Below are 21,934 nucleotides of genomic sequence, written 5' to 3' on the forward strand. Positions count from 1 at the left end.
GCCATGGTGGAGGATGGGGGACAGTCCCATGCAGGGCTGGGGGGGGGGCAGTGGGGCTGGCCATTGTAGGGGACAGGGGCACAGTCCCACGCAGGGCTGGGAGGACAGTGAGGCCAGCTGTGGTAGAGGATGGGGGCACAGTCCCATGCAGGGCTGTGGGGTGGGGTAGGGGGGCAGTGGGTCAGCCCTGGTGGGAGCCTGGTTAGTTTTAGTAGCATCCTTAGACCCACAAGCGGCTGAACACGCTCAGTAGCCCCCTGTGGGTGTCCAGGGTGTTACCCTGCCCAGCCCCCTCCAGCAGGGGTGTCTCCCCCAGAGATGGCCCCAGGCCTCAGCACCTGTTCCCACCTGCGCCCCTCCCCAGACTGTCCCTCGGGGATCCTGCTCAGAGCTCTGCAGCCAGCAATGTCCTGCCAGCCCATCTCACTGGGCCCCCGCCAGCTCCCAACCAGCCCACGGAGCCCAGCCACAGACGCTCCCCCCAGCTCAGGGCAGCTGCAGTGGGGCGCAGCTGCTCTCACCCCCAAGGAGTCACAGGGAGCCCCAGGAATCACATGGAGGGCTGAGATCCCATAAGGCCTTTGACTCAGAGGCAAAGGCCCTAGGCACTGTCATGGCAACAGGAGCTGGTGTCCAGCCACTCAACTCTCCCAGCCCCACGCACCCTGGAGCAGGAACTCGAGCTGGGGGATCATCTCCTCCCAGCCCTGGGTTCTCACATATCAATTACTGAGATCAGAGTCCCTGATGGAGTCGGGGTTGGGGGTGGGGGGTTCTGGGCCAGTCCCAGCGCCCCTGCTCACCGCAGGCAGGGAAGAGCCATGTGCCAGGCTCTGGGTGATCACCCCACTCCAGTCCCAGCCCCATTGTGCACCGTCCCATGGCAGTGGGGAGGGTCCGTGGCTCTGAGGGGCTGCCCCCCAGGGAGTGCTGGCAGGGGAGGGAACCCCAACGCTGGCACTCAGAGAGTAGATGGCACCAGCCCGTTGGCTGCTGCCCCATTCCCTGTGACCAGGCACCCAGCGCTGTGGCCTGCGGTGAAACGGCCCCGGGCTTATCAGGACGGCCCAGGTGCGGGGTCCCAGCGCGGCCATTACTGTGTGAAATGCCCTTGTGAAACCTGCCCAGCGCGGTGGGGAGATGCTTATCTGCAGGGACGCCCTGAGCCAGTGCGGCCGGAGAGCAGGGCAGTGATGGCGCGGGGGGGCTGGCAGCAGCGCTCCTCAGTCCCGACCCGCAGCCCCTGCTTGCCCAGCACTGGCTCCCCTCTGCCTCAGCTCTGCCGGTGCCCCTCTCTCCTGACCCACAGCACATGCTAGCCCAGCCTTACAGTCAGGGTCTTTCTAAAGCGGGTCGCCGAGGGGCTGGGAGCCCAGCTCTCTGCTACCATCAGCAGGGGGGTGCATCCAGGACCTGGTCTATGGGGAGTTGGGAGCCCTTTGTAGACAGCTCGTTTATAAACTCTGCCAATGGCCCCTAGGTGGCAACATGGGACAGCTCATAGATCGGAGCCCAGGCTGGGTGTGGGGATGTCACAAGCTGGGCGGGGGGGGAAGGGGGACGCACTAGGGGCTGGGAGCTGATAGTGACTCTTTCCCCATCACCCAGCTTCCTGTTCCAGACCAACATAAGGGGCTGGGATGGCTGGAGCTGTCGGAGCTCACTGAGGACCCACAGCCATCACAGAGGTGGCGGGGGGTCTTTGGTTGACCCCGGGGAATATGGGGGGTAATGGGGACCTGCTCCAGAGTGGGGTCACTCGGTCAGGGCCTGGCTCTTACAGCAGCCAGTGCTGGTTGCCTTGGGGAGGTGCTTGCCATTATTCACCTCTCTGTGGCAGGGGCAGATCCCTGCCTGACTCCAGGGTCTGTTCAGCTCCTGCCCTGGAGCCTGAGATCATGAGGCCTCACTGTTGGCCCCTGAGGCTGCTGTGATGCCCAGAAAGGCCTGGCACTGCTCAGCACTCTCAGCCCCTTGTATCCTGTGGCAGGGAGTTCCACAGGCTAACAGCACATGCTAGAATTTTCCTGACTGCTTCTGCCCATAGCCAATATGTGCATGTACCCCTTGTCCTTGTGAGTGAGAGCCCCTCTGCTCCCACATAGAGGCAAGGCCCCAGGTTCTCTCCATCCCCCTTGGTTGGCCCAGCCCTACCTTAGTTGGGAAAGGCTGCCTTGGTTGTGGGGTGGTCATCAACCCAGGGGAGCTTGGTGGAAGGTTATGGCTCAGTGATTGGGGGGTCCCTAGATGGGGGATCAGTCTGAGCTAAGTGGAGGGAGGGGATAGATTCTAGGCAGGGAGGTCAGTCTGGGCTCAGTGATTGGGGGGTCCTGGTGGAGGGGTCAATCTGTCTCTGTCTCACAGCCCCGCCAGATCTGCCCGAGATGAAGCTGTCCCTGCTGCTTGCCCTCCTGGGGGCCGTCTCTGCTCAACAGCTCCGTAAGTCCTGGGGCCCAAGTCACCATGGCTACAGCCCCTCCCCCACCCTGTGGGGAGCCTGACCTACAGCCACTGCCCCCAATGGGAACCTCCACCCCCCCAGCAGACACTGCATGGACCCCATGGGCTTGGGTCAGACCCCAGCAAGCACAGTTCAGGGCTCCATTACCCCAGACCTGTGCTCTCACTAGCCCCCAGCCCCACTCTGTTCCGGCCACCTGGGGCGCCTGCCCCCAATAACCTTCCACCTCTCTGCAGCCCGGACACCAGGGTCCCCTGGCCCCGCAATGACCCTCTGAGCCTCTCTGTCCCAGACACCAGGGTTCCCTAACCCCCCAGTGACACCCTGACCCTCTATCCCGGACACCTGTGTCCCTGGCCGCTAGATCTGCTCCCACTTCCAAGGATTGTTTGGGCTCTGGGCTGCGTCTTGCAGCTGGAAGGGCCAATTGGTGTCTCTTGCACCCACCCTTAGATGAGGGCTCCCCAGAGCAGGAGGTACCAGCCGAACAGGGCGAGGAGGAGCCTGGGGAGCCAGAGCCACCGTGCCCCACGGAGAGCGAGAGCTTTAGGATGATAGTGCCTGGCCAGGAGGGGCACACCTGTCGCTATGTGATTGTGAACGATTGCCAGCCATTTTGGAGAGCCCAGGTGAGTAGGTCAGGGGCACAGGTGGTGGGGAAGACTCGCAGATAGGTCAGGAAGTGGGGTGAGAAGCCCATGGAGCTGGCGAATGGCCCATGGGGGGCAGTGGAGGGGGCATGAGGCGGTGGAGGTGTGGCATAGGTGCAATGCAGGGCCCATGGATGCAATCAAGGAGGTATGGAGGTGGTGGAGGGGGCATGGGGTGTTGAAGGGGTGATATAGGTGCAATGCGGGGCCCATGGATGCAGTCAAGGAGGTGTGGAGGTGGCATGGGGTGTTGAAGGGGTGGCATAGGGGTGCAGGGGGGCCCATGGAGGCAGTGGAGGAGGCATGGGGGTGGTGGAGGGGGCATGGGGTGTTGAAGGGGTGGCATAAGGGTGATGGGGGGCCCATGTAGGCAGTGGAGGAGGCATGGGGACGGTGGAGGGGTTGAAGGGGTGACACGGGGGGCATAGGGGCAGTGGATGGTGCATGGAGGGGTGGCGGGTGGATGTGACTCTGTGCCTGGGCCCTGACTGTCCCATGTCCCCCTCACCCTCTCCCCACAGAAACAGTGTGCCCGCTGCTACCACGGCCGCCTGGCCTCCATCCACAACCGTGCAACCAACCAGCGTCTGCAGAGCATGGCACGTACCCGCACCAACCGGGGCCAGGTGTGGATTGGGGGCTACACCTACCGCTGGGTAAGGAGAGTGTCCGGCCCTGCTGCTCCTGTTCCCCCACTGCCTGGGCCTGGCCCAGAACCAACCCCCCCACACCCCGACTCCCTCATCAGGGCCCTGCCAGCTCTGAGGCTGACCTCCCCTCCAGTGCAGCGCGGACAGGGGGATCCATCCCCCGCTGCGGCTCAGTGTGTGCCCAGCCGGAACCCCGCTCAGGGCAGCCCCAGACCACCCCCCATTTGCACCCTGGGAGGTGGGCCTGGGTAGCTCAGGTGTGGGTCCCAGCTGACCCCCCGATGTCTCGCAGTCTCCCTGGGACCCACTGATCTTGGTTGCCCACGAGGTGCCAGGGCTGGTGCCAGGGCAGAGACTGGTGCCAGCAAGTCCCAGGTACTTCCCAGCAAATCCAGAGCCCCTCACTGTGGCCCCCGGCTGGCTCCAGTGCAGGAGCAGCTCCTGCCCCAGCCCAACCGATGGCCCCGGCCCCTTGGGGGGCTGGAGGGGAGGGGATTTCCTGGGGCACCCTGCAGATGGGACAGCACTGATCCAACCCCAGCCACTTCCCCACAGTTCTTTCGTGTTTATCCCCGCTGGGTCGACCACAGTCCCTGGAACTACTCCAACTGGGCCAAAGGGAACCCCTGGCGCTTTTGGAAATCGTGTGTCGCCCTGTGCACTGTAGGTGAGTAGCCCCCTGGGGCAGGACAGGGCGGAGATGGGGATCTGTTCACTGCTTGTGGGAACAAGAGCCCTTGGGCAGAGGAACCGCGGATCTGTGGGACAGGGGTCCAAGGGCAGGTGGGGCTGTGGGGCCGTGAGGCAGAGGATCTGAGGGTAGGTGGGGTCATGGGGTGTAGGGGAGGTGGGGCTTTAGGGTGTGGGACAGGGAATCCATGGGGAGGTGGGGCCATGGGGCAGGGGATCTGAGGGTAGGTGGGGCCGGGGGTTTGGGGCAGGGGATCTGGGATTAGTGGTACTATGGAGGTCTGGGGCAAGGGATCTGGGGTTTGCTGTGGGCTGGGTGCCAGGTGCCAGCTGGGAGGGCACTAACCCCTCTCTCTCTGCCAGGTGGTCAATGGAGCAGCGTCAGCTGCGGGACACGCCTGCCCTTTGTCTGCGAGTACTGAGGGGGCTGCTCCCCCAACGGGGTCCCACTGCCCCCACCGCTCTCCTGGCCTGGGACCCCCACTCTGCCCTGCCAGAGGTGCCCCTGCTCCCTGGACTCGGCTTTGCTCCCAGCCTTGCCCCAGCTCCCCGGGGGGGCAGCCCCCACCCCTCGCTCACTGCCTGTGACTCCCTGCAATAAAACAGTGCTGGACTCATCATCCCTGGGTATTGCTCCTTCCTGCCCCGGGACACCGAGGGCCCTTCCTGGGGCTGGACCAGGGCAGGGGGAGGGCGAGAGGTGGCCTGCAGGGAACGGGGCTGGGGTTACCCCCACCCAGGGATGGAGTCGGGAGGGGGGAGTTACCGCTGTACCGGGCATTAGGGAGCCCACTAGTGGGAACTGCGTCCAGTTCAGGGGTACCCCCGCCCCCGGGACATTCCCAGCAAGCAAAGGGCTCAGAAATGCCCAGGCTGTAACCCTGCCATAGGCCGCGCCGTCAGGAAGTGCCAGCCATTTCGTTCAGCCAAGAGCAGCTTTTGGGGGCACTTGCACCCGGTCTGTGCGCCCCATCCCGGGGAGGAGATTTCTCACAGCAGAGGCTCTTCAGTCTGGCAGGGGCTGGGCACAGGTGTGCACCAAATTCAGACCAGGAACAGGGGGCATGTTTTTAACATGGAGGGTATCTAACTCCTGGATCCTCTTCCCCTGGGATGGTGGGTTCTCCAGTGCCTGGGGGGCACCAAATTAAAACCGGACGTCTGTCTCAGACAATAAGCCATGCTGGAGCCCCTGGGGGGCACTGGGGGAGGTTCAGGCAGTCAGACAAGATGGGCACAAGCGGGGCAGAGCGGGCCAGGGGCCTCCGGTGACCTCTGGAGAAAGCTAAGTGCAGAGCTGGGTTAGTTCCTCGCTAGCGTTTATGTGATTTCAGGGAGGAAGGCGCCGGGGCGTCCCATTCCCTCGCTTTTACAAAGAAGCACAGAAATAAAATCTCTGTAGTCAAAGAGAAGGAAATGGGGGGATTGAAATACACCCTGCCGATAGGGGAACTGTAACACACTTCCCGCCCCCACTCCCCCCGCCGCGCACCCTGGGCTCAGGGAGAGGGAAAGGCTGGATTTATACCGACCGGGCTATACAAAAACCTAGAAAATCAAGTATCTGTAAAAATAGCCCAACATGACCCACCACCCTGCCCCTGGAGAGGAGCGAGTGCCTGGCTGGCTGATGGTGACAATGCTGGGCTGGAGGGACACAGCTACGGATTGGCTGGGGCTCAGCCTGCACTGCTAATTCCCTTTCCTCATTCCCTTTTGGGGGGAGCAGCCCCTGAAGATCCCTGTGGGGGGGGGTCAGATGGAGGACTCCACCCCAGCCTTGGCCAGGGTCAGGGAGGGTGAGTCGACATGTTGCTTTTCCTGCTCCCTCTCCCGGCGCTGGCACTCCCGCAGCACCACCAGCGGACTGACGAAGGCCAGGAGGACGACGACGATGAGGCCAATGTTCACCTGGATGGGAAAATCAAGTTCTGAACAACACAGAAAGTGGGGGTCAATAAAGTTCCCCCAGGTCCGGTATGGGGCATCCCCTGTCTCTCACTGCAGGGTGTCAATAAAATTCCCCCAGGTCCAGTATGGGGCATCCCCTGTCTCTCACTGCAGGATGGCAATAAAGTTCTCCAGGCCCCAGACGGGGCACTCCCTGTCTCTCACTGTGGGGTGTCAATAAAGTTCCCCCCCAGGCCCTGTAAGGGGCACCCCCTGTCTCTCACTGCAGGGTGTCGATAAAGTTCCCCCTCACCCCAGACGGGGCACCTCCTGTCTCTCACTGTGGGGTGTCGATAAAGTTCCCCCCCAGCCCTGTAAGGAGCACCCCCTATCTCTCACTGCAGAGTGTCGATGAAGCTCCCCAGGCCCCAGATGGGACAGGACACTCACATAGAAGGGGTCGTCGCTGAGCGGTCCCTTGATGAGTGCGAAGCAGGGGTACTGGAGGAGTGACACCACGGCTGACAGGCCCATCACCAGCCCATAGAGCTTCCCGAAATGTTCCAGCGGGAACCTGTGGAGAGCCGACCCAGCGGGGCGGGACGGTGTTACAGATGGGGGGGAGGCACTGCTGTGAGACAGGCCAGAGGTGTACCCTGCCCCACTGTCCATTGCAGGGCATCTCTGTGCCCTGCCAGCCCTCCCCTCCATTTCCTCCACCCCAGCTCTGCACCCCTGCCCCATTGGTAGCCCTCTGCCCCCTCCATGTCTAGGATCTTCCCTCCCCCAGCCCATGCCCTCGGGTGACTCACGCGATGGCCAGGAAGGCGGCATTGCCCCCGTACAGGAAGGAGCGGCTCAGCACCTGCAGGATGAAGGTGGCGTACTGCACAGGCAGCACCGGCACAGAGGCGCACACCGAGAAGGCTACACACTGCAGCACTGTCACAGCCAGCGACAGGACGCAGGAGCGCAGGTCCGCCAGGGAGTCCGAGCCACCTGATAGACAGGAGAGACGCTGGCAAGAGGCAAGGGAGAGGCATGGGGCACTGCTGCAGGGAAGCTCGCAGCGCCAGGGTCCCAGACAGGCACTGCTGTGGGGAAGCTCGCTTGTGCCGCGGTCCCAGATGGGCAATGCTGTGAGGAATCTTTAAGCATCGCGGTCCCGGACGGAAACTGCTGCGGGGAAGCTCACAGCACCAGGGTCCCGGATGGGCACTGCTGTGGGGAAGCTCGCAGCACGGGGAGAAGCAGCAGCGGGCAGAGCTGGGTCCAGCAGCTGGTGACAGACGAGGTGATTACCTTTGGCACTGCCATCCTTGCTCCTCCCGCGCTTGTGCCGGTCTAAGATGAGCCCATTCCAGGGGGCGCACAGGACCCCACAGAGCTGGGTGAAGGCGAAGGCATTGGTGTAGGTGCTTACTGGGAATAGAGACAGGGAGCAAAGCACAATGCTTGAGACTTCACCCCACAGGCCCTGTTCACTTCCTGATCCACTGGACGGGAGGGTGGCCTGTATTGGCCAGGCACTCCTGGGTCCCACACTGAGCCCTGGTGACCTTGGCCAAGCTACTGACCCTCCCCCTGCCTCAGTTTCCCATGGGTGACAATAGTACCAACCTCGTCAGGTCATTTGAGATGCTGGGCAGGAAGGGCCAAGGGTTTGTACCTATTCCAGCCTCCCTCCCCTCCTCTGGAGCCTGCCCCACTTCAGTTCTCCTCACTCCATCCACACCAATAAGTACAATCCATTTAATCAGACAGCAGGGGGCAGAACTGCCCAGCTCAGACACCGCTGCCTACTCCAACTCCGTCCCACCCCCAACCTTACCTACAAAATCTCGCTCCATCCCTGCCTGCTCCTTTCCCTCCGTCCTTCCCTCCATCATCTCTCTCCATCCCCGCCTGCTCCATTCCCCTGTTCTCTCCATCATCTCTCTCCATCCCCACCTGCTCCATTCCCCTGTTCTTCCCTCCATCATCTCTCTCCATCTCGCCTGCTCCTTTCCCTCCGTCCTTCCCTCCATCATCTATCTCCATCCCCACCTGCTCCATTCCCTCTGATCTTCCCTCCATCATCTCTCTCCATCCCCGCCTGCTCCATTCCCCTGTTCTCTCCATCATCTCTCTCCATCCCCACCTGCTCCATTCCCCTGTTCTTCCCTCCATCATCTCTCTCCATCCCACCTGCTCCATTCCCTCTGACCTTCCCTCGATCATCTCTCTCCATCCCTGCCTGCTCCATTCCCCTGTTCTTCCCTCCATCATCTCTCTCCATCCCCGCCTGCTCCATTCCCCTGTTCTTCCCTCCATCATCTTTCTCCATCCCCACCTGCTCCATTCCCTCTGACCTTCCCTTAATCATCTCTCTCCATCCCCGCCTGCTCCATTCCCCTGTTCCCTCCATCATCTCTCTCCATCCCCGCCTGCTCCATTCCCCTGTTCTTCCCTCCATCATCTCTCTCCATCTCCATCTGCTCCATTCCCCTGTTCTTCCCTCCATCATCTCTCTCCACCCCACCTGCTTCCTTCCGTCCATCCTTCCCTCGATCATCTCTCTCCATCCCCGCCTGCTCCATTCCCCACATCCTTCCCTCGATCATCTCTCCCCATATCCACCTGTTCCAGTCCCTCCGTCCTTCCCTCCATCATCTCTCTCCATCCCCGCCTGCATCATTCCCGTTCTTCCCTCCATCATCTCTCTCCATATCCACCTGTTCCATTCCCTCCGTCCTTCCCTAGACCATCTCTCTTCCCCTCTGCCTGCCCTATTGTTCCGTTCTCCCCCTTCCCCCGTACCCCCAGCTGTGGCAGGCTGGGTGCCCCGTACCTAGCGCGGTGTCGCGGGCAGCCAGGTGCTCCAGCATGGGGTTGAGGGTGCCGATGAAGAGGTAGTGCCGCAGCTGCATCACCGATAGCCACATGAGGTGCCAGAAGAAGAGCTTGGAGAAGACACAGGCCCGGAAAGACATGCCAGGGGGCTCTCCATGGCCGGGCCCGGCCCCCGACTCTCCTGGGGATGGACACAGCGCACTCAGGATTAGCCCTAGGTCTGGAGGGGGTGGGGGTGAGGGAGGGGGTGTGGTTTCAGAGTGGGGGCCTGTGCCCAGGCGATCCAGAGAGAGAGGGACGCTGCCGGGGGCCTGAAGGGAGCTGTGAAGGCTGGAGACAGAATGAGGAGGGAGAGCAGGGATCAGCTCCCGGCCCTGCTGGTTCACCCCAGCCCAGCCCAGCCCAGCGGGCAGTGCCTGTCCCTCCTGGGATCCTCCACAAACCATCCCCCCACCTCCCCCGCGGGCTCCTGTGCTCGGAGGTGCCTGCCTAGGACAGGGCCGACCCCAAGGAGCCCAGAGAGGCGCCTGTGCCCGAGTCTGGGCGGTGGCTCCGCTGCCCTGGACACAGCCCTGTGGTGGGGGGCACCTCTGGGGGAACGGTGTCTGCCTGGGACCAAGAACAAAGGGCTGGGGTGGAGGTCAAGGGGGGCGCGGGGTTAAATGTGGGCTGCTGGGAGCTGGAGTCTCTCCTGGACCGGGCCAAGAGCGGGGTCGGAGGGCTGGGGCTGCCCAAGCTGGCCCCTGCTTTAACTTTCCGTTCTCTCCAGGTGTCGCAGCGCTGGCTAGTCCCTGCAGAGGCTGGGGGGCTGCCCTGCTCCCCTTGGGGGCACGGGGCTCTCCTTGCACCCATCGCAGCAGGGGTGCTGGAGGTGCTGAGGTTTGCAGTGGGGCTGAGTGGCTTACCCCAGTCACAGAGTGGGAGCCTAAAAGGGGGGGTCCTCCAGGGACTCTCCCAGAGCACCAGACCTGTGGATCTGTGAGGGGCTCACTGGAGTCCATGGGGCGATTCAAGAGTGGGGGATAATTTGGGGGGCTCACTGGAGGTCATGAGTGCTGCAGGGGTAGAGGGGGATTTGGGGGGCTTGCTGGGGGGGCCCCAGGAGGCAGAGGAGGAATTCGGTGAGGGGAATTGGCCAGCCCTACCTTTGCCCATGAGGGCTTTGCCGGCATCGGCGCCTCCCGGGCCTGGCTCCAAGTACGGGTCGCTGGGCTCGTGGGCTCCATCGCCCAGGCCTGGCCGCTGCTCCTCGTGGGTACGGTAAGAGCACCCCTGCCTCCGGCACCTCAGCCTGTGTGGACACAGCGAGCCAATCACCGCCCGCCACAGCCCACGGCAGGGCCAGAGACAGCACCCACCCAGGCCCACCACTAGGACCAGTGACCCCCATGCAAGAGCCGAGGCTCCCCAGCACCCACCGGTGCTCCCCTGCAGCACAGGAGCAGCCCCGAGACAGCATGGCCTGGGGGCCAGGGGAGAATCGCTCCCAGGGGTCCGGCACCGTCCGGTGCTGCCATGGGGCTGAGCCCCATTTACCCAGCAGAGCCTGTTCCCTGAGAGAGGACAGCAAGGGTGCAGTGGGGTTACAAGACAGACTGCGATGGCAGCATCCATGGGAAGCAGATGCGCAGGCAGAGAGCCCAAACGGAGGATGGAGAGATCCACACGAGGCAGATGTGGGGTGGAGGGGCCCATGGGAGGCAGATGTGGGGACAAAGAGGTGCATGGGACACAGATGGAGGATGGACAGGGCAAAGACACCTATTGGAGGCAGACGAGGGGTGATAGGGAGCAGAGGGCCCCACAGGAGGCAGATCGGGGATGGAGGGACCCATGGGAGGCAGATGGGGGGGTGGAGGGACCCATGGGGAGTGGAGGGTGCGGGCAGAGGGTGACTCACCCATATGCGTATCCTGGGGGCAGCGGGTAGGGGATGTGCCACCTAGGCATCAGGAAGAAGGTGCGGGTCAGGTGCCAGGCACTGCAGGCCGAGAGGAAGAGGAACATTTCTCGCAGGGTCAGGCCTTGCTCGGACAGCAGCTGGGGGTGAAGGAAGTTGTCAGCGGGTGCATACGGGGCCAACCTGGATTCAGTGACCTGTATTGTTCTTAGGGTGGCTTCCAGAGGCTGCAGCCAGGATCAGAGCCCCTGGTGTGCCAGGCCCTGCACAGACCCCCACCGAGACCCGGGCCCCCGTTGTGCCAGGCCCTTCACAGACCCCCACCGAGACCCGGGCCCCCTGTGTGCCAGGCCCTTCACAGACCCGCACCGAGACCCGGGCCCTCCGTGTGCCAGGCCCTGCACAGACCCCCACCGAGATCAGGCCCGACGCAGACACATAGCAAGGGACATCCCGTGCCTTGAAAAACTCACAGTCTAAACAGAAAAGTGGAAACTGAGGTACGGGGAGGGGAACTGATTCAACCTGTCCCCCCCCCTCGTGTGTCAATGACAAGGCCAGGAATAGCACCCACATGGCCTGATTTCCAAACCCGTGGTTTAACCACAGCCACACTTCATCCTGCCCTCATCCCAACAGCCCAGCAACAGACTGCCCCCCCGAGTGGCTCCGGCTCCCTTCATACGTCTCAGCACAGGGCTGGAAGATCATCACGGGATTATTTCTCTCAGTCGGCCCTCGCTGCAGAGACACAACCTCAGGTTGGTTGTTCCCATGCAGCACATAAACTCCATGGCAGCACATGGCCTGGAGGAGAGATGGGGGGAGAGGAACAACTCACTGCCAAAGCCAAGGGAAAGAACATGGAAGGAGTGGGAGTCTCCACAGCTAGGATCTATGCAGTGCCCTGATCTCAGCTGGGGCAGGGCCTGTCTGTCGCTGTGTGTCTATGCAGCCCCCGGCACGATGGGGCCCTGATCTCAGCTGGGCCGGGCCTGTCGCTCACTCTGTGTGTATGTGTGTGCAAAGCCTGGCACAATGGGGCCCAAATCTCAGCTGGGGCAGGGCCTGACTCTTACTGGGGCTGGATGCTGGCTGAGCTCAATCCTGCACAGGTGAGGCCAGTCTGGTGGGGATTGGAACGCAGTGCGAACCCCAGGGGTGTGCAGGAAGGGTGAGAAGAACCTGAACATTTGCATGTCACAAGATTTAGGAGGTGGCTGTATCTAAGGAACTCCTTGCTTAATGGACCCCAAATCTGCACCTCTAACCCTGCCCTCGGCCCCCATGGAGCAGAGCTGGGGTTTCCAGGAGGTGGTCTGCCCCACCCTTCCCACCCTCCCTATTGCTGTCTCCTCCAGCCACCTCCTCTCCCCACGGCCCCCGGAGCTAGGGCCCAGGGGCTCACCTTGACCACAAGGAAGACAGCAGAGGATGAGTCGAAGGCCCCATTGTAGAGGGTGATGATGGTCGAGCGGTGCTTCCCAAACAGGTTCCCCACCTGGAGGAACGATACCCCCCCCACACCCCCAATCATCATAGAACCATAGACTATCAGGGTTGGAAGGGACCTCAGGAGGTCATCTAGTCCCACCCCCTGCTCAAAGCAGGACCAGTCCCCAACTAATTCATCCCAGCCAGGGCTTTGTCAAGCCTGACCTTAAAAACCTCTAAGGAAGGAGATTCCACCACCTCCCTAGGTAACCCATTCCAGTGCTTCACCACCCTCCTAGTGAAAAAGTTTTTCCTAATATCCAACCTAAACCTCCCTCACTGCAACTTGAGACCATTACTCCTTGTTCTGTTATCTGCTACCACTGAGAACAGTCTAGTTCCATCCTCTTTGGAACCCCCTTTCAGATAGTTGAAAGCAGCTATCAAATCCCCCCTCATTCTTCTCTTCTGCAGACTAAATAATCCCAGTTCCCTCAGCCTCTCCTCATAAGTCATGTGCCCCAGTCCCCTAATCATTTTCGTTGCCCTCCGCTGGACTCTTTCCAATGTTTCCACAGCCTTCTTGTAGCGTGGGGCCCAAAACTGGACACAGTACTCCAGATGAGGCCTCACCAATGTCGAATACAGGGGAATGATCACATCCCTCAATCTGCTGGCAAGGCTCCTACTTATACAGCCCAAAATGCCGTTAGCCTTCTTGGCAACAAGGGCACACTGTCGACTCATATCATCAACACCGCCCAGGGCACCCCAATCTTGCCGGGCCATAGGGAGCATGGGATGGGGGCTGATTGAGCACTAGGGAGTCTGGGACCCACAGGGAGCTGGATGGGGGAGGGTGGCACCATGTGGCCTGGGTTGCCTGGGGAGCAGGGCTGCAAGCTCCTGGGGGACCCTGCGGGGTCAGATTTGTCCCAGGAGTCTGGGATGTGGGACTGGCACTGTGGGCTATGGTGTCCCTGTGGAATTGGGCTGAGGGGGGCACTGTGGGGTTGGAGATCCCCCAGGGAGCCAGGTTGGAGGTGCTATGGGGGCTGGGGTCTCTAGGGAGCTGAGCTAAAGGAGGGCCTGTTCTCTGCCTCCATTACTCAACTGGCAGCAGTTCTGGCAGGGCAGCTGGAGCTGGGGCATCTGCTCCCGTGAGGATGCCCTCACCCCCAGCTCTCTGCTTTTCTGCAGGGGGCTCTGATTCTATACACTATATATAAGTGGGATTTTAATCGGATTCGTGCTAACACAAAAAAGAACAAAACAATCATTGGTGGCCCCTGCTGACACTGATTTTGTCCCTGTTTCTGAAGCTTTCACACTTCAAGTTTAATTAATTTTTTTCAGACTTTCAGTTGCTGGAGACAGGGGTGTGAATTGGTGGCACTAATCGCTGGTTTCCGGCTGCTCATGGTAGCACTGCACGGTGAAGGTCACGTTTGAGAAGGAACGCTAAGTTAGAAAGAGAGAACACTGTAAGCAAGCAACCCAAATATACAAAACTATTTCTCTGCTAGTGCGGCTTCAAAATCAGCTTCCAAAGATGTCGGACCTGCTTGCTCCAAAAATGATAATCACAGTGAAGCTATGGCTATGAACTTGTTCCCTCAGGAGAGGTCAAAAGAAAGGACAAGCATTCCTGAAATCCAGGACAAATGTCATGATGAAAGAGAAGACCCACTTTTCCTACCACCTGTCCAAACAGAAGGCGGAGAGACAAGTCGTGATAAGGAGGATAAAGTGGCCATTAAGACAAACGAAGATCTGGATAAATGGCCTTTGATAATGGAGTAGTTTTGCATGCAGCGTAAGGAAGGTCGGCGCTATTTTTGAACTGCATCCTGGAGGGAAGTTTTAAGGCTTGTTGTGACAATTAAGCTTCTCACTGAAAGTGGTTTAACATTTAGAGGAAGGAGGGACATTATCGGCTATCCTGAAAATGGAAATTATCGAAGTATTCTTGAAACTTTCGCCCAAATATGATCCGTCTCTACGTGAGTGAGTTAAACGCTATGGAAACATCCTACTTGTTGAAAACAATCTGTGATGAGTTCATTGAGCCAATGGGATGTAAGGTTTTGGAATTCATTGTAAGTGAAGTCAAAGAAGCCAAATACTACTCTTTGATCACAGGTTCAACTCCTGATATCACTCACGTTGAACAGTTATCTGTCATTGTCCGATATAGCTTACACGGTGCCAGATATGAGCGTCTTGTTGGGTTTATACTCGTCAAAAGCCACACGGCAAAGTCGCTCTTCCAGCCCGTGGAGTCTTTATTGGACACAAACAACACTGCTACTGAAAACTGCAGAGGTCAAGCCAACGATAATGCAAGTTACAGGTCTGAAAAGTATGAAGGTCTTCAAGGTCAGATCAAAAGACTAAGCCCACTAGTTGGGTAGGTGCCATACACAACTCATTCTCTGAACGTAGTTGGAACGTGTAGCATTGATGCTTGCATGGAAGCCATAAACTTTCTCTGTTTTGTTCAGAAACTAAATGTTTTTGGGGTTTTTTGCAGCATCGCCCAGGCGATGGCAGCATCTGTGCAAGAAGCTTACCAAGAGTGACCAAATAACTCTCCTTGTCCTGAAAACCCTGCCAGATAGGAGCTGGTCCTGTCAGGCTGAATCTTGTAATGCAGTGTAGTGGACCGTGAGGACATTCAATGTTGTTTCAAAGAACAATGGACAACGCCGAGGAAAACAGTGGAACTCAAAGGGAAGCGCAACCATCTGCACCTTATGAGTACCCTGTGGAATGGGATATTAGAAAGGTTGGACAAAACTAGCCTAAGGATTCAAAAGCCAGGCCCGGGTCTTGTCATCGCTGTTCATTTGCTGCCTTCCTTGCAAGAATTTGCCACAAGCTTCCGATCTCAGTTTGACTATTTTGAGATGCAAGCGAAAAGAATTGGGAAGTGAAGGTGATGAGTCCTTCATGAAAACCACAAATGGACTGTAACACAAATACTTCCAGATGGCAAAAGTGAGGAAGGAGGAAATCGGAAGTTGAGAGCTTTTCTCCTCTCCGCCACAAGCTAAGCTGGGAACTGAAAAGAAGAAGTGAATGTTATGCGGAACTGTCATGCATGCCAGCACTGCTCAACGCTTACCCAAATGATCTACAGCCTCAGCTTGTCCACGAAATGGAGCCGTGTTCAGCGGTTGTAAGATACTGTGATGTGCAGGATGCGAAATGCTCCTGAAATCATCACATTTTTGCACGAGCAAGGCCTGAGTAACGTCTTCCCGACTGTTTGCATCACGTTGAGGCTGTATTGGGCTGTGCCCATTGCCAGCTGCAGAGCAGAGCGAGCGTTCTCGACGCTTGCCTTCATAGATAATCATCTTCCGCCAACGATGGCAGAAGCAAAGCCCAGAGCTCTCGCTATGATGGCAGCTGAATGGAATGCATTTCACACGCTGCCGTTTGAGGGTACAATCGCTGAATTTTGCGGCACCTAAAGCTCGCAAGATGCCAGTTGAAACGTTCGGCCTTTCATTTGACTCGCACTGTTCTGTGTTTATCCAGGCGGTATGTACCCTGGTCAGCATCTTCGCTTTTCTTTCTGTGTCGCGACCAGGTGGGCCTTTCGCTGGGGCCGCCTCAGTGTCCCCTCCTTTTCCAAAGTTCTCTCCCCGCTTGGGAACCGTACTCCAGCTTTCCAGGGGTCTCCCACTTCAGGGGACGTTCAGTCTCTGAGGCTCCTTATAAAGGTCTGATTAATAGATGAGGTCCAGCACGGCTGGACCCTGGGTGTCCTGTGATGATGAGCTTACCCTGGATTTCCTACGTCCATGTGGGCAGGAGAAGCTGTTCCCTCTCTCCGCTCTGTAGCAGGAGAAAGCTACCTTTCCTCTTGGCTGCCGCCCCGTCTGTGCCAAGCTCCCCTTTTAACCTTGCGGCCTCGGGCTCTGCAGCTGGGCCGATCCAATAGCACGTGAGACCAGAGTTGCTCCTGAACCTCGCCCAGATTGGGGTGGGGGCATGTCCCACCCCAGCCCTTATTCAGTCATGTACAGGACTTGTTGATTGCCTCTAAAAAACATTAGCCCTGGGCCTCCAGTCTCATCAATCCAGCCTTGCTCTCCCCAGGGGGACCAATAGGAGGCAGCAAACCCAGCCCCTCTCAGTAGGTTCCTTCATCAGTGCCTAGCTAGAGATCCCTCGGCCATTGCCTGGGCAGCTCCCGCCCCATGGCTGACACCCCCAGGAGAGCCCAGATGGAGCGGGTGGGAGGGTCAGACCTGCATGTTGGTGAGGATGAGGAGGATCCCGCCAATGGAGAGCAGACACATAGCTGGGAAGAGGATCAGCGCCGTGGCTGCAGGGGACACACAAGCACCGCATGTCAGGGAGTGGCACACCACAGACGCACCATACAACGCACACGCCAAGGCACTGGGCACACACACAGACAGCGAGTGCAACATGCACACACACAGGGACATACACTATCGGGCTTCTTAACAAGCCCCAGTGAGTGTAACACATACACACACACAATCATGAGATATAACAATTCCTAGCGAGTGTAGCACACACACGCCCATCCGGCCTCATAACAAACTCCAGTGAAACACACACACACACACACACACACACACACAAACACCCTGTTGGGCCTCGTAACAAGCCCCAGCGAGTGTCACACACACACACACACACACACACACACAAACACCCTGTTGGGCCTCGTAACAAGCCCCCGTTAGTGTCACACACACACAAAATTGGGCCTCATAACAAGCCCCAGTGAGTGTCACACACACACACACACACACACACACACACACATAAACACCCTGTTGGGCCTCGTAACAAGCCCCAGCGAGTGTCACACACACACACACACACACACACACACACAAACACCCTGTTGGGCCTCGTAACAAGCGCCAGTGAGTGTCATACACACAGAGACCCTGTTGGGCCTTGTAACAAGCCCCAGCGAGTGTCATACACACAGACACATACACACCCTGTGGGGCCTTGTAACAAGCCCCAGCGAATGTCTCTCACACACACACACACACAGAGGTAGGTGCCCAGCCACACTCGCCCAGAGGGGTGTCCACGCCATGGTGGATCAGGACTGGCTCTCTCTGCCCAGCAGGAGGCAGAGCTGCGCCCAGTCACAAGCGGAGGCAGAGTTCCCAGCCCAGTGGGGGCGCTTCTGCATGGAAGGGCTGGGTCCCCCCAGTGCTGCCATGAGGGGCAGAGCCCGGCCCTGCTTGGTGCCCCAACCCCAGCTCGGGCCATCAGGAGGTGCCCTGCCCCATCGCGCCCACAGGCAGAGGCCTCACCTGCCGTGGAGAAGGCAATAAGCAGCGTGCCGCCGGTGTAGAGGGATCTGAAACACACAGACACAGGGCCATGCTGGGGGAGCAACCGAGGGGGGGCAGCGGACACCCCCTCTCCATTGCGGCTTCTGTCCCACGTGGGGGAGCTACAGCTCCCATCGCAGCTCCAGGGGTGGGGGGAGCAAGGGAGGGGCTAGCGGAAGGCAGCGGTGGGAGCTAGACACTTGGGGTGCAAGGGGGGCAGGGAGGGGGAGTGGAAGGAAGGAGGACGGGGAGGGGCGATGGTGGGGGAGGGATGCAGGGAAGTCAGGGAGGGAGGGGAAGGAGGAAAGGGGACAGGGAAGGATGGGGGACAGAGGCAGGATTTAACCCCACAGTCAAGGTGGTGGAGGGCAGGAGACAGGGCTGGGAGGAGGGCCCAAGCCGAGCCAGGAGCTGCAGACCAGACACCACAAGCACTGGTTGCACCCCAGGGAATGCTGGGAGCAGTAAAGGCGGGTTGGGGGCGCACGGCAAGGCACGCTGGCGGAAGGGATGGAACAGGCGACCCTGCAAGGCGGCTGGGGCAGAGCTAGGTTGGGGGCAGGGGGCTACTGCTGGGTGTTGGCAGCCAGGGCACAAATGGCCACAGCATGGCCCTGAACACTGGGGCTTGGGCCAGCCAGCTTGTCTGCACTGGGAGACTGACCCCAGTACTGCACCACTCTAAAGAGTGAAGAACCAGATCCCCCAGGGAGTTACCCCCGTCTAAGGACAGCACCAGGATTAGAATGGTAGAACCTGACTGGTTAATATACCTGGGCAGACCTGCCCTCAGTTAGTGCCCTTCCTGGATGGGATAGATAGCTGGATGGATAGATGGGGTGTATGTAGATCGATCGATCAATGGATGGATAGATAGATGGATGGGTGGGTGGGTGGGGTGTAGTCAATACATGGATGGATTGGGTGTATGTAGATGGATGGATAGATGGATGGCTGGGGTGTATGTGGGTGGATGGATGGAGTGTATGTAGATCGATCGATCGATGGAGGGTATGTTGATGGATGGATGGATGGATGGATGGATGGATGGATGGATGGATGGATGTGGATGGAGGGAGGGAGGGATGGGGTGTATGTAGATGAATCGTTGGAGGGTATGCGGATGGATTGATGGAGGGTATGTTGATGGATGGATGGTTGGATGGATGGATGGATGGATGGGGTGGATGGATGGAGTGTATGTAGATCGATCGATCGATGGAGGGTATGTTGATGGATGGATGGATGGATGGATGGATGGATGGATGGATGGATGGATGGATGGATGGGGTGTATGTGGATGGAGGGAGGGAGGGATGGGGTGTATGTAGATGAATCGTTGGAGGGTATGCAGATGGATTGATGGAGGGTATGTTGATGGATGGATGGATGGATGGATGGATGGATGGATGGATGGATGGATGGATGGATGGTGTGTATATCAATAGATGGATGTACGGATGGGGTGTATGTCAGCCCAGGCAGCAGGCCTTTGCTTTGACTGCCATGGGCTGTGGGGCTGGCCCACAGCGTCCTGGTGAGGGAGCTCAGCTGAGCGGGAGGTACTGGAGCTGCAGAGCCCCGGAAGCAGGAGCCCCAGCTCTGCAGCAAGGACGGGAGGGAACAGCTTGTGGGAAGCCAGCAGCGAGCACTTCCTTCCGGGCGCTTGTGCAACCTCAGCAGTAGCCTGCTGGCCATGCTCTGGGGTGCAGGGAGTTAGCCCGGAGCCAGCTGCACCAGCGCCCCCGGGCCCAGCCGCATACAGGATCTGCTGACGTAGTCCCTGGCCCGTTCACAGACACTAACTCAGCCAAGGAGAAACGAATGAGCTGCAGGTGCCCTGGAGCCCTAAGGACGAGGGAAAGCTGTGGGCAAGGGCCTGTGCTGGGGGGGCTGAGCCTGTGAAAGTGATGGGCGGGGGGGTTGTGCTGGGGGGCGTGGTCTGAGGGGCTGGCGGCTACAGGCACGGATCCGTGGGCCCAGGCAGGGCGCTGCCGGGGGGAGGCGGATGGGCTCACTGGATAACCTGGGCCAGGCGTGGTCCCTGCTTGGTGTCCCTCATTTTCACCGCATTGCGGTGAGAGTGAGGAAGAATGAACCAAAGAAAGAAAGAGTGGGGAGGGATGGGGGATCCTGTCCCGGGGGACCTTCTCCCCTCCCCGCAACGCCACGGGGTTTATCCCACACACACACACACTCGCCAAACCCATGGAGAGCGTCCCATCCCCCACCCCCGGGTCCCCGAGGAGCCTAGGGGAGGGGTCCCGGAGGGGATGCAGTTCAGGGGAGGGATCCAAGAGGAGGGTCCGAGTGGCGGGGGGTGGGGTTGGGACAGGGGCCCAGCGGGAGGGGCCCACGGGGTGGATCCCTGGGGCCCCCCGCCCCCGCACTCACATGGCCAGCAAGCGGGCCGGCATGGTGCCAAAGCGGTCAAAGATGTAGCCGGTAGGAAAGGCCATGAAGTTATTCATGAAGGAGCCGACAGTGAAGACGAGGGACAGCTGCTCGTCCTGCGCCCGGCAGTCTGGGGAGAGCCTGGCCTGAGACACCGAACTGACCAACCCACCCCCACCGCTCCCACGTGCCCCTCACGGACCCCGACACCCCCACAGACCCTCCCACCTGGATCCCAACACTCATACGGGACCCTAACATGGATTCACCCCCAGACACAGACCCCCTGCCCTGACACCCCAGCCCCTCCCATACACACATCCCCCAGTCCCGATACCCTCTCCTCACCCCACCCATGGCCCAAGAGGGTGTCTAGGGGAAATGGGTGGCACTGGGCCGGGTGGGGAGCTCAAGGTAGGGAACCAGAAAGGGAAGGAATCTTAATTTAGGGATATGCAAATGAGACAATGCATAGTTCTGAATATGCAAATAAGGGTGTTGCACTATTTGCATATTCTCATCAGCCTTCTGGCCCTGGTGCAGCACCTGAGATGGGGACATCCCCCTATCCCCCCGGCCCTGCATCACTGCTCCTCCTCCCTCCAGCACCGCCCACTCCCCTGCAGCTCTCCCCGGTGCCACTCTAGTGCTGCCCCCCGCCATACCTGGGCCCTGTGTGCCATTGCCCGTGCCGTTAGCCGCCGGCACACACAGCTCCTCGAAGTAGTGAAAGTCCTTGAGCACATACACCAACGAGGCCCAGCCGAAGATGACGCCGGCAAAGCACATGCATTCCAGCAGGCCCGAGAGCAGCGTGCCCAGCCGCTTGGCCAGTCCCGTGCCCTGCTCCTCCATGGCACCCTGCCCGCTTCCCTTCTGCTCCTGGGAGGGTCCCTTTCTGAGCCTGGAACCACAAAGAGACACTCCAGGAGGTCAACGCTTTGCAGAGACAGCCCATGCCCGGTGCTGAGATGCAGCTGCTTCTGGGGAAGGGGGTGGACCAGATATTAATACAGGATTCCCCCACCCAACACTGAGATGCAGCTGCCTCAGGGGGAAACCTATCTCCTAATATGGAGGCGAGGAAAGAAGTTGGTAAAGTCCAGGAGAGGAACAGTCAAATGTAAGCATCCCATTGAAACACAACACATGGAGGCAAGCAACTGCATATAGACAACGTGCACAAGTGTTTATACACAGATGATAGACATCTAAACACTAAGCTGGGTGAACCCGAGTGCCTGGCATTAAAGGAGGCTATTGATGTAACAGGCACCACAGAAACTTAATGGAATGAGGCTAACCACTGGGACACAGAAATACCAGGGTACGAAATATACAGGAATGAAAGAGCAGGTTGTGCTGGTGGGGAAGTAGCACTGTACGGGAAAGAAAGCACCAAGTCAAATAAAGTAAAAATCTTAAACAAATCAAACAGTTCCACAGAATCTCTATGGCTAGAAACTCCGTGCTTGAACAATGAGAGTACGGCAGTAGGGATATACTACCCACCATATGGCTGTGAAATGTTCAGGGACATCAGGGAGGCTAAAATACCAGAAAACCCAATAGTAATGGGGGATTTCAACTTTCCCCATATTGACTGGGTACATGTCACCCAGGTCAGGATGCAGAGATCAGGGGCGGCTCCAGGCCCCAGCACGCCAAGCGCGTGCTTGGGGCGGCAAGCC

The 21,934-nt window shown here is 59.2% G+C and overlaps 2 protein-coding genes across 6 annotated transcripts in view; one reads left to right on the forward strand and one right to left on the reverse strand.

The window, feature by feature from the left end:
• Positions 1-1,608: 1,608 nt before the first annotated feature.
• LOC123369743 (bone marrow proteoglycan-like) lies at positions 1,609-4,993 on the forward strand. 2 transcript variants are annotated; one of them, XM_045015679.1, is made up of 6 exons: positions 1,609-1,688; positions 2,365-2,439; positions 2,915-3,090; positions 3,633-3,767; positions 4,317-4,428; positions 4,815-4,993. In XM_045015679.1, the coding sequence occupies exons 2-6, from the start codon at positions 2,385-2,387 to the stop codon at positions 4,871-4,873; spliced, it is 537 nt and encodes a 178-aa protein (XP_044871614.1). In that variant the 5' UTR covers positions 1,609-1,688; positions 2,365-2,384; the 3' UTR covers positions 4,874-4,993. The 2 variants fall into 2 exon arrangements, with proteins under 2 accessions (XP_044871614.1, XP_044871615.1); XM_045015680.1 differs by lacking the exon at positions 1,609-1,688 and having other exon boundaries at positions 2,350-2,439.
• A 760-nt stretch (positions 4,994-5,753) lies between these two features.
• The window catches only part of SLC43A3 (solute carrier family 43 member 3), a 40,599-nt gene continuing 24,418 nt past the window's right edge, over positions 5,754-21,934 (reverse strand). For 3 of the 4 annotated variants that reach the window (XM_045015675.1, XM_045015676.1, XM_045015677.1), the window contains exons 2-13: positions 20,909-21,147; positions 20,244-20,373; positions 17,829-17,875; positions 16,770-16,846; positions 12,482-12,574; positions 11,074-11,213; positions 10,319-10,464; positions 9,172-9,354; positions 7,644-7,763; positions 7,154-7,340; positions 6,792-6,915; positions 5,754-6,362 (exon numbers count right to left, since the gene is read on the reverse strand). In XM_045015675.1, the coding sequence (XP_044871610.1) occupies positions 6,207-6,362; positions 6,792-6,915; positions 7,154-7,340; positions 7,644-7,763; positions 9,172-9,354; positions 10,319-10,464; positions 11,074-11,213; positions 12,482-12,574; positions 16,770-16,846; positions 17,829-17,875; positions 20,244-20,373; positions 20,909-21,098 (1,593 nt within the window). In that variant the 5' untranslated portion in view covers positions 21,099-21,147 and the 3' untranslated portion in view covers positions 5,754-6,206. Of the gene's footprint in view, positions 6,383-6,791; positions 6,916-7,153; positions 7,341-7,643; positions 7,764-9,171; positions 9,355-10,318; positions 10,465-11,073; positions 11,214-12,481; positions 12,575-16,769; positions 16,847-17,828; positions 17,876-20,243; positions 20,374-20,908; positions 21,148-21,934 lie in introns of all 4 variants that reach the window. The other variant, XM_045015678.1, reaches the window with a different exon arrangement.

The sequence above is a fragment of the Mauremys mutica genome, chromosome 4 (genome assembly GCF_020497125.1).
Source record: "Mauremys mutica isolate MM-2020 ecotype Southern chromosome 4, ASM2049712v1, whole genome shotgun sequence".
NCBI lineage: Eukaryota > Metazoa > Chordata > Testudines > Geoemydidae > Mauremys > Mauremys mutica.

Bases quoted from the DNA above. Each gene is read 5' to 3' on its own strand.
- LOC123369743 (XM_045015679.1), top strand. From the start codon at position 2,385: ATGAAGCTGTCCCTGCTGCTTGCCCTCCTGGGGGCCGTCTCTGCTCAA. The intron at 2,440-2,914 runs GTAAGTCCTGGG...ACCCACCCTTAG, and splicing joins CGTCTCTGCTCAACAGCTCC to ATGAGGGCTCCCCAGAGCAG. The intron at 4,429-4,814 runs GTGAGTAGCCCC...TCTCTCTGCCAG, and splicing joins TGTCGCCCTGTGCACTGTAG to GTGGTCAATGGAGCAGCGTC.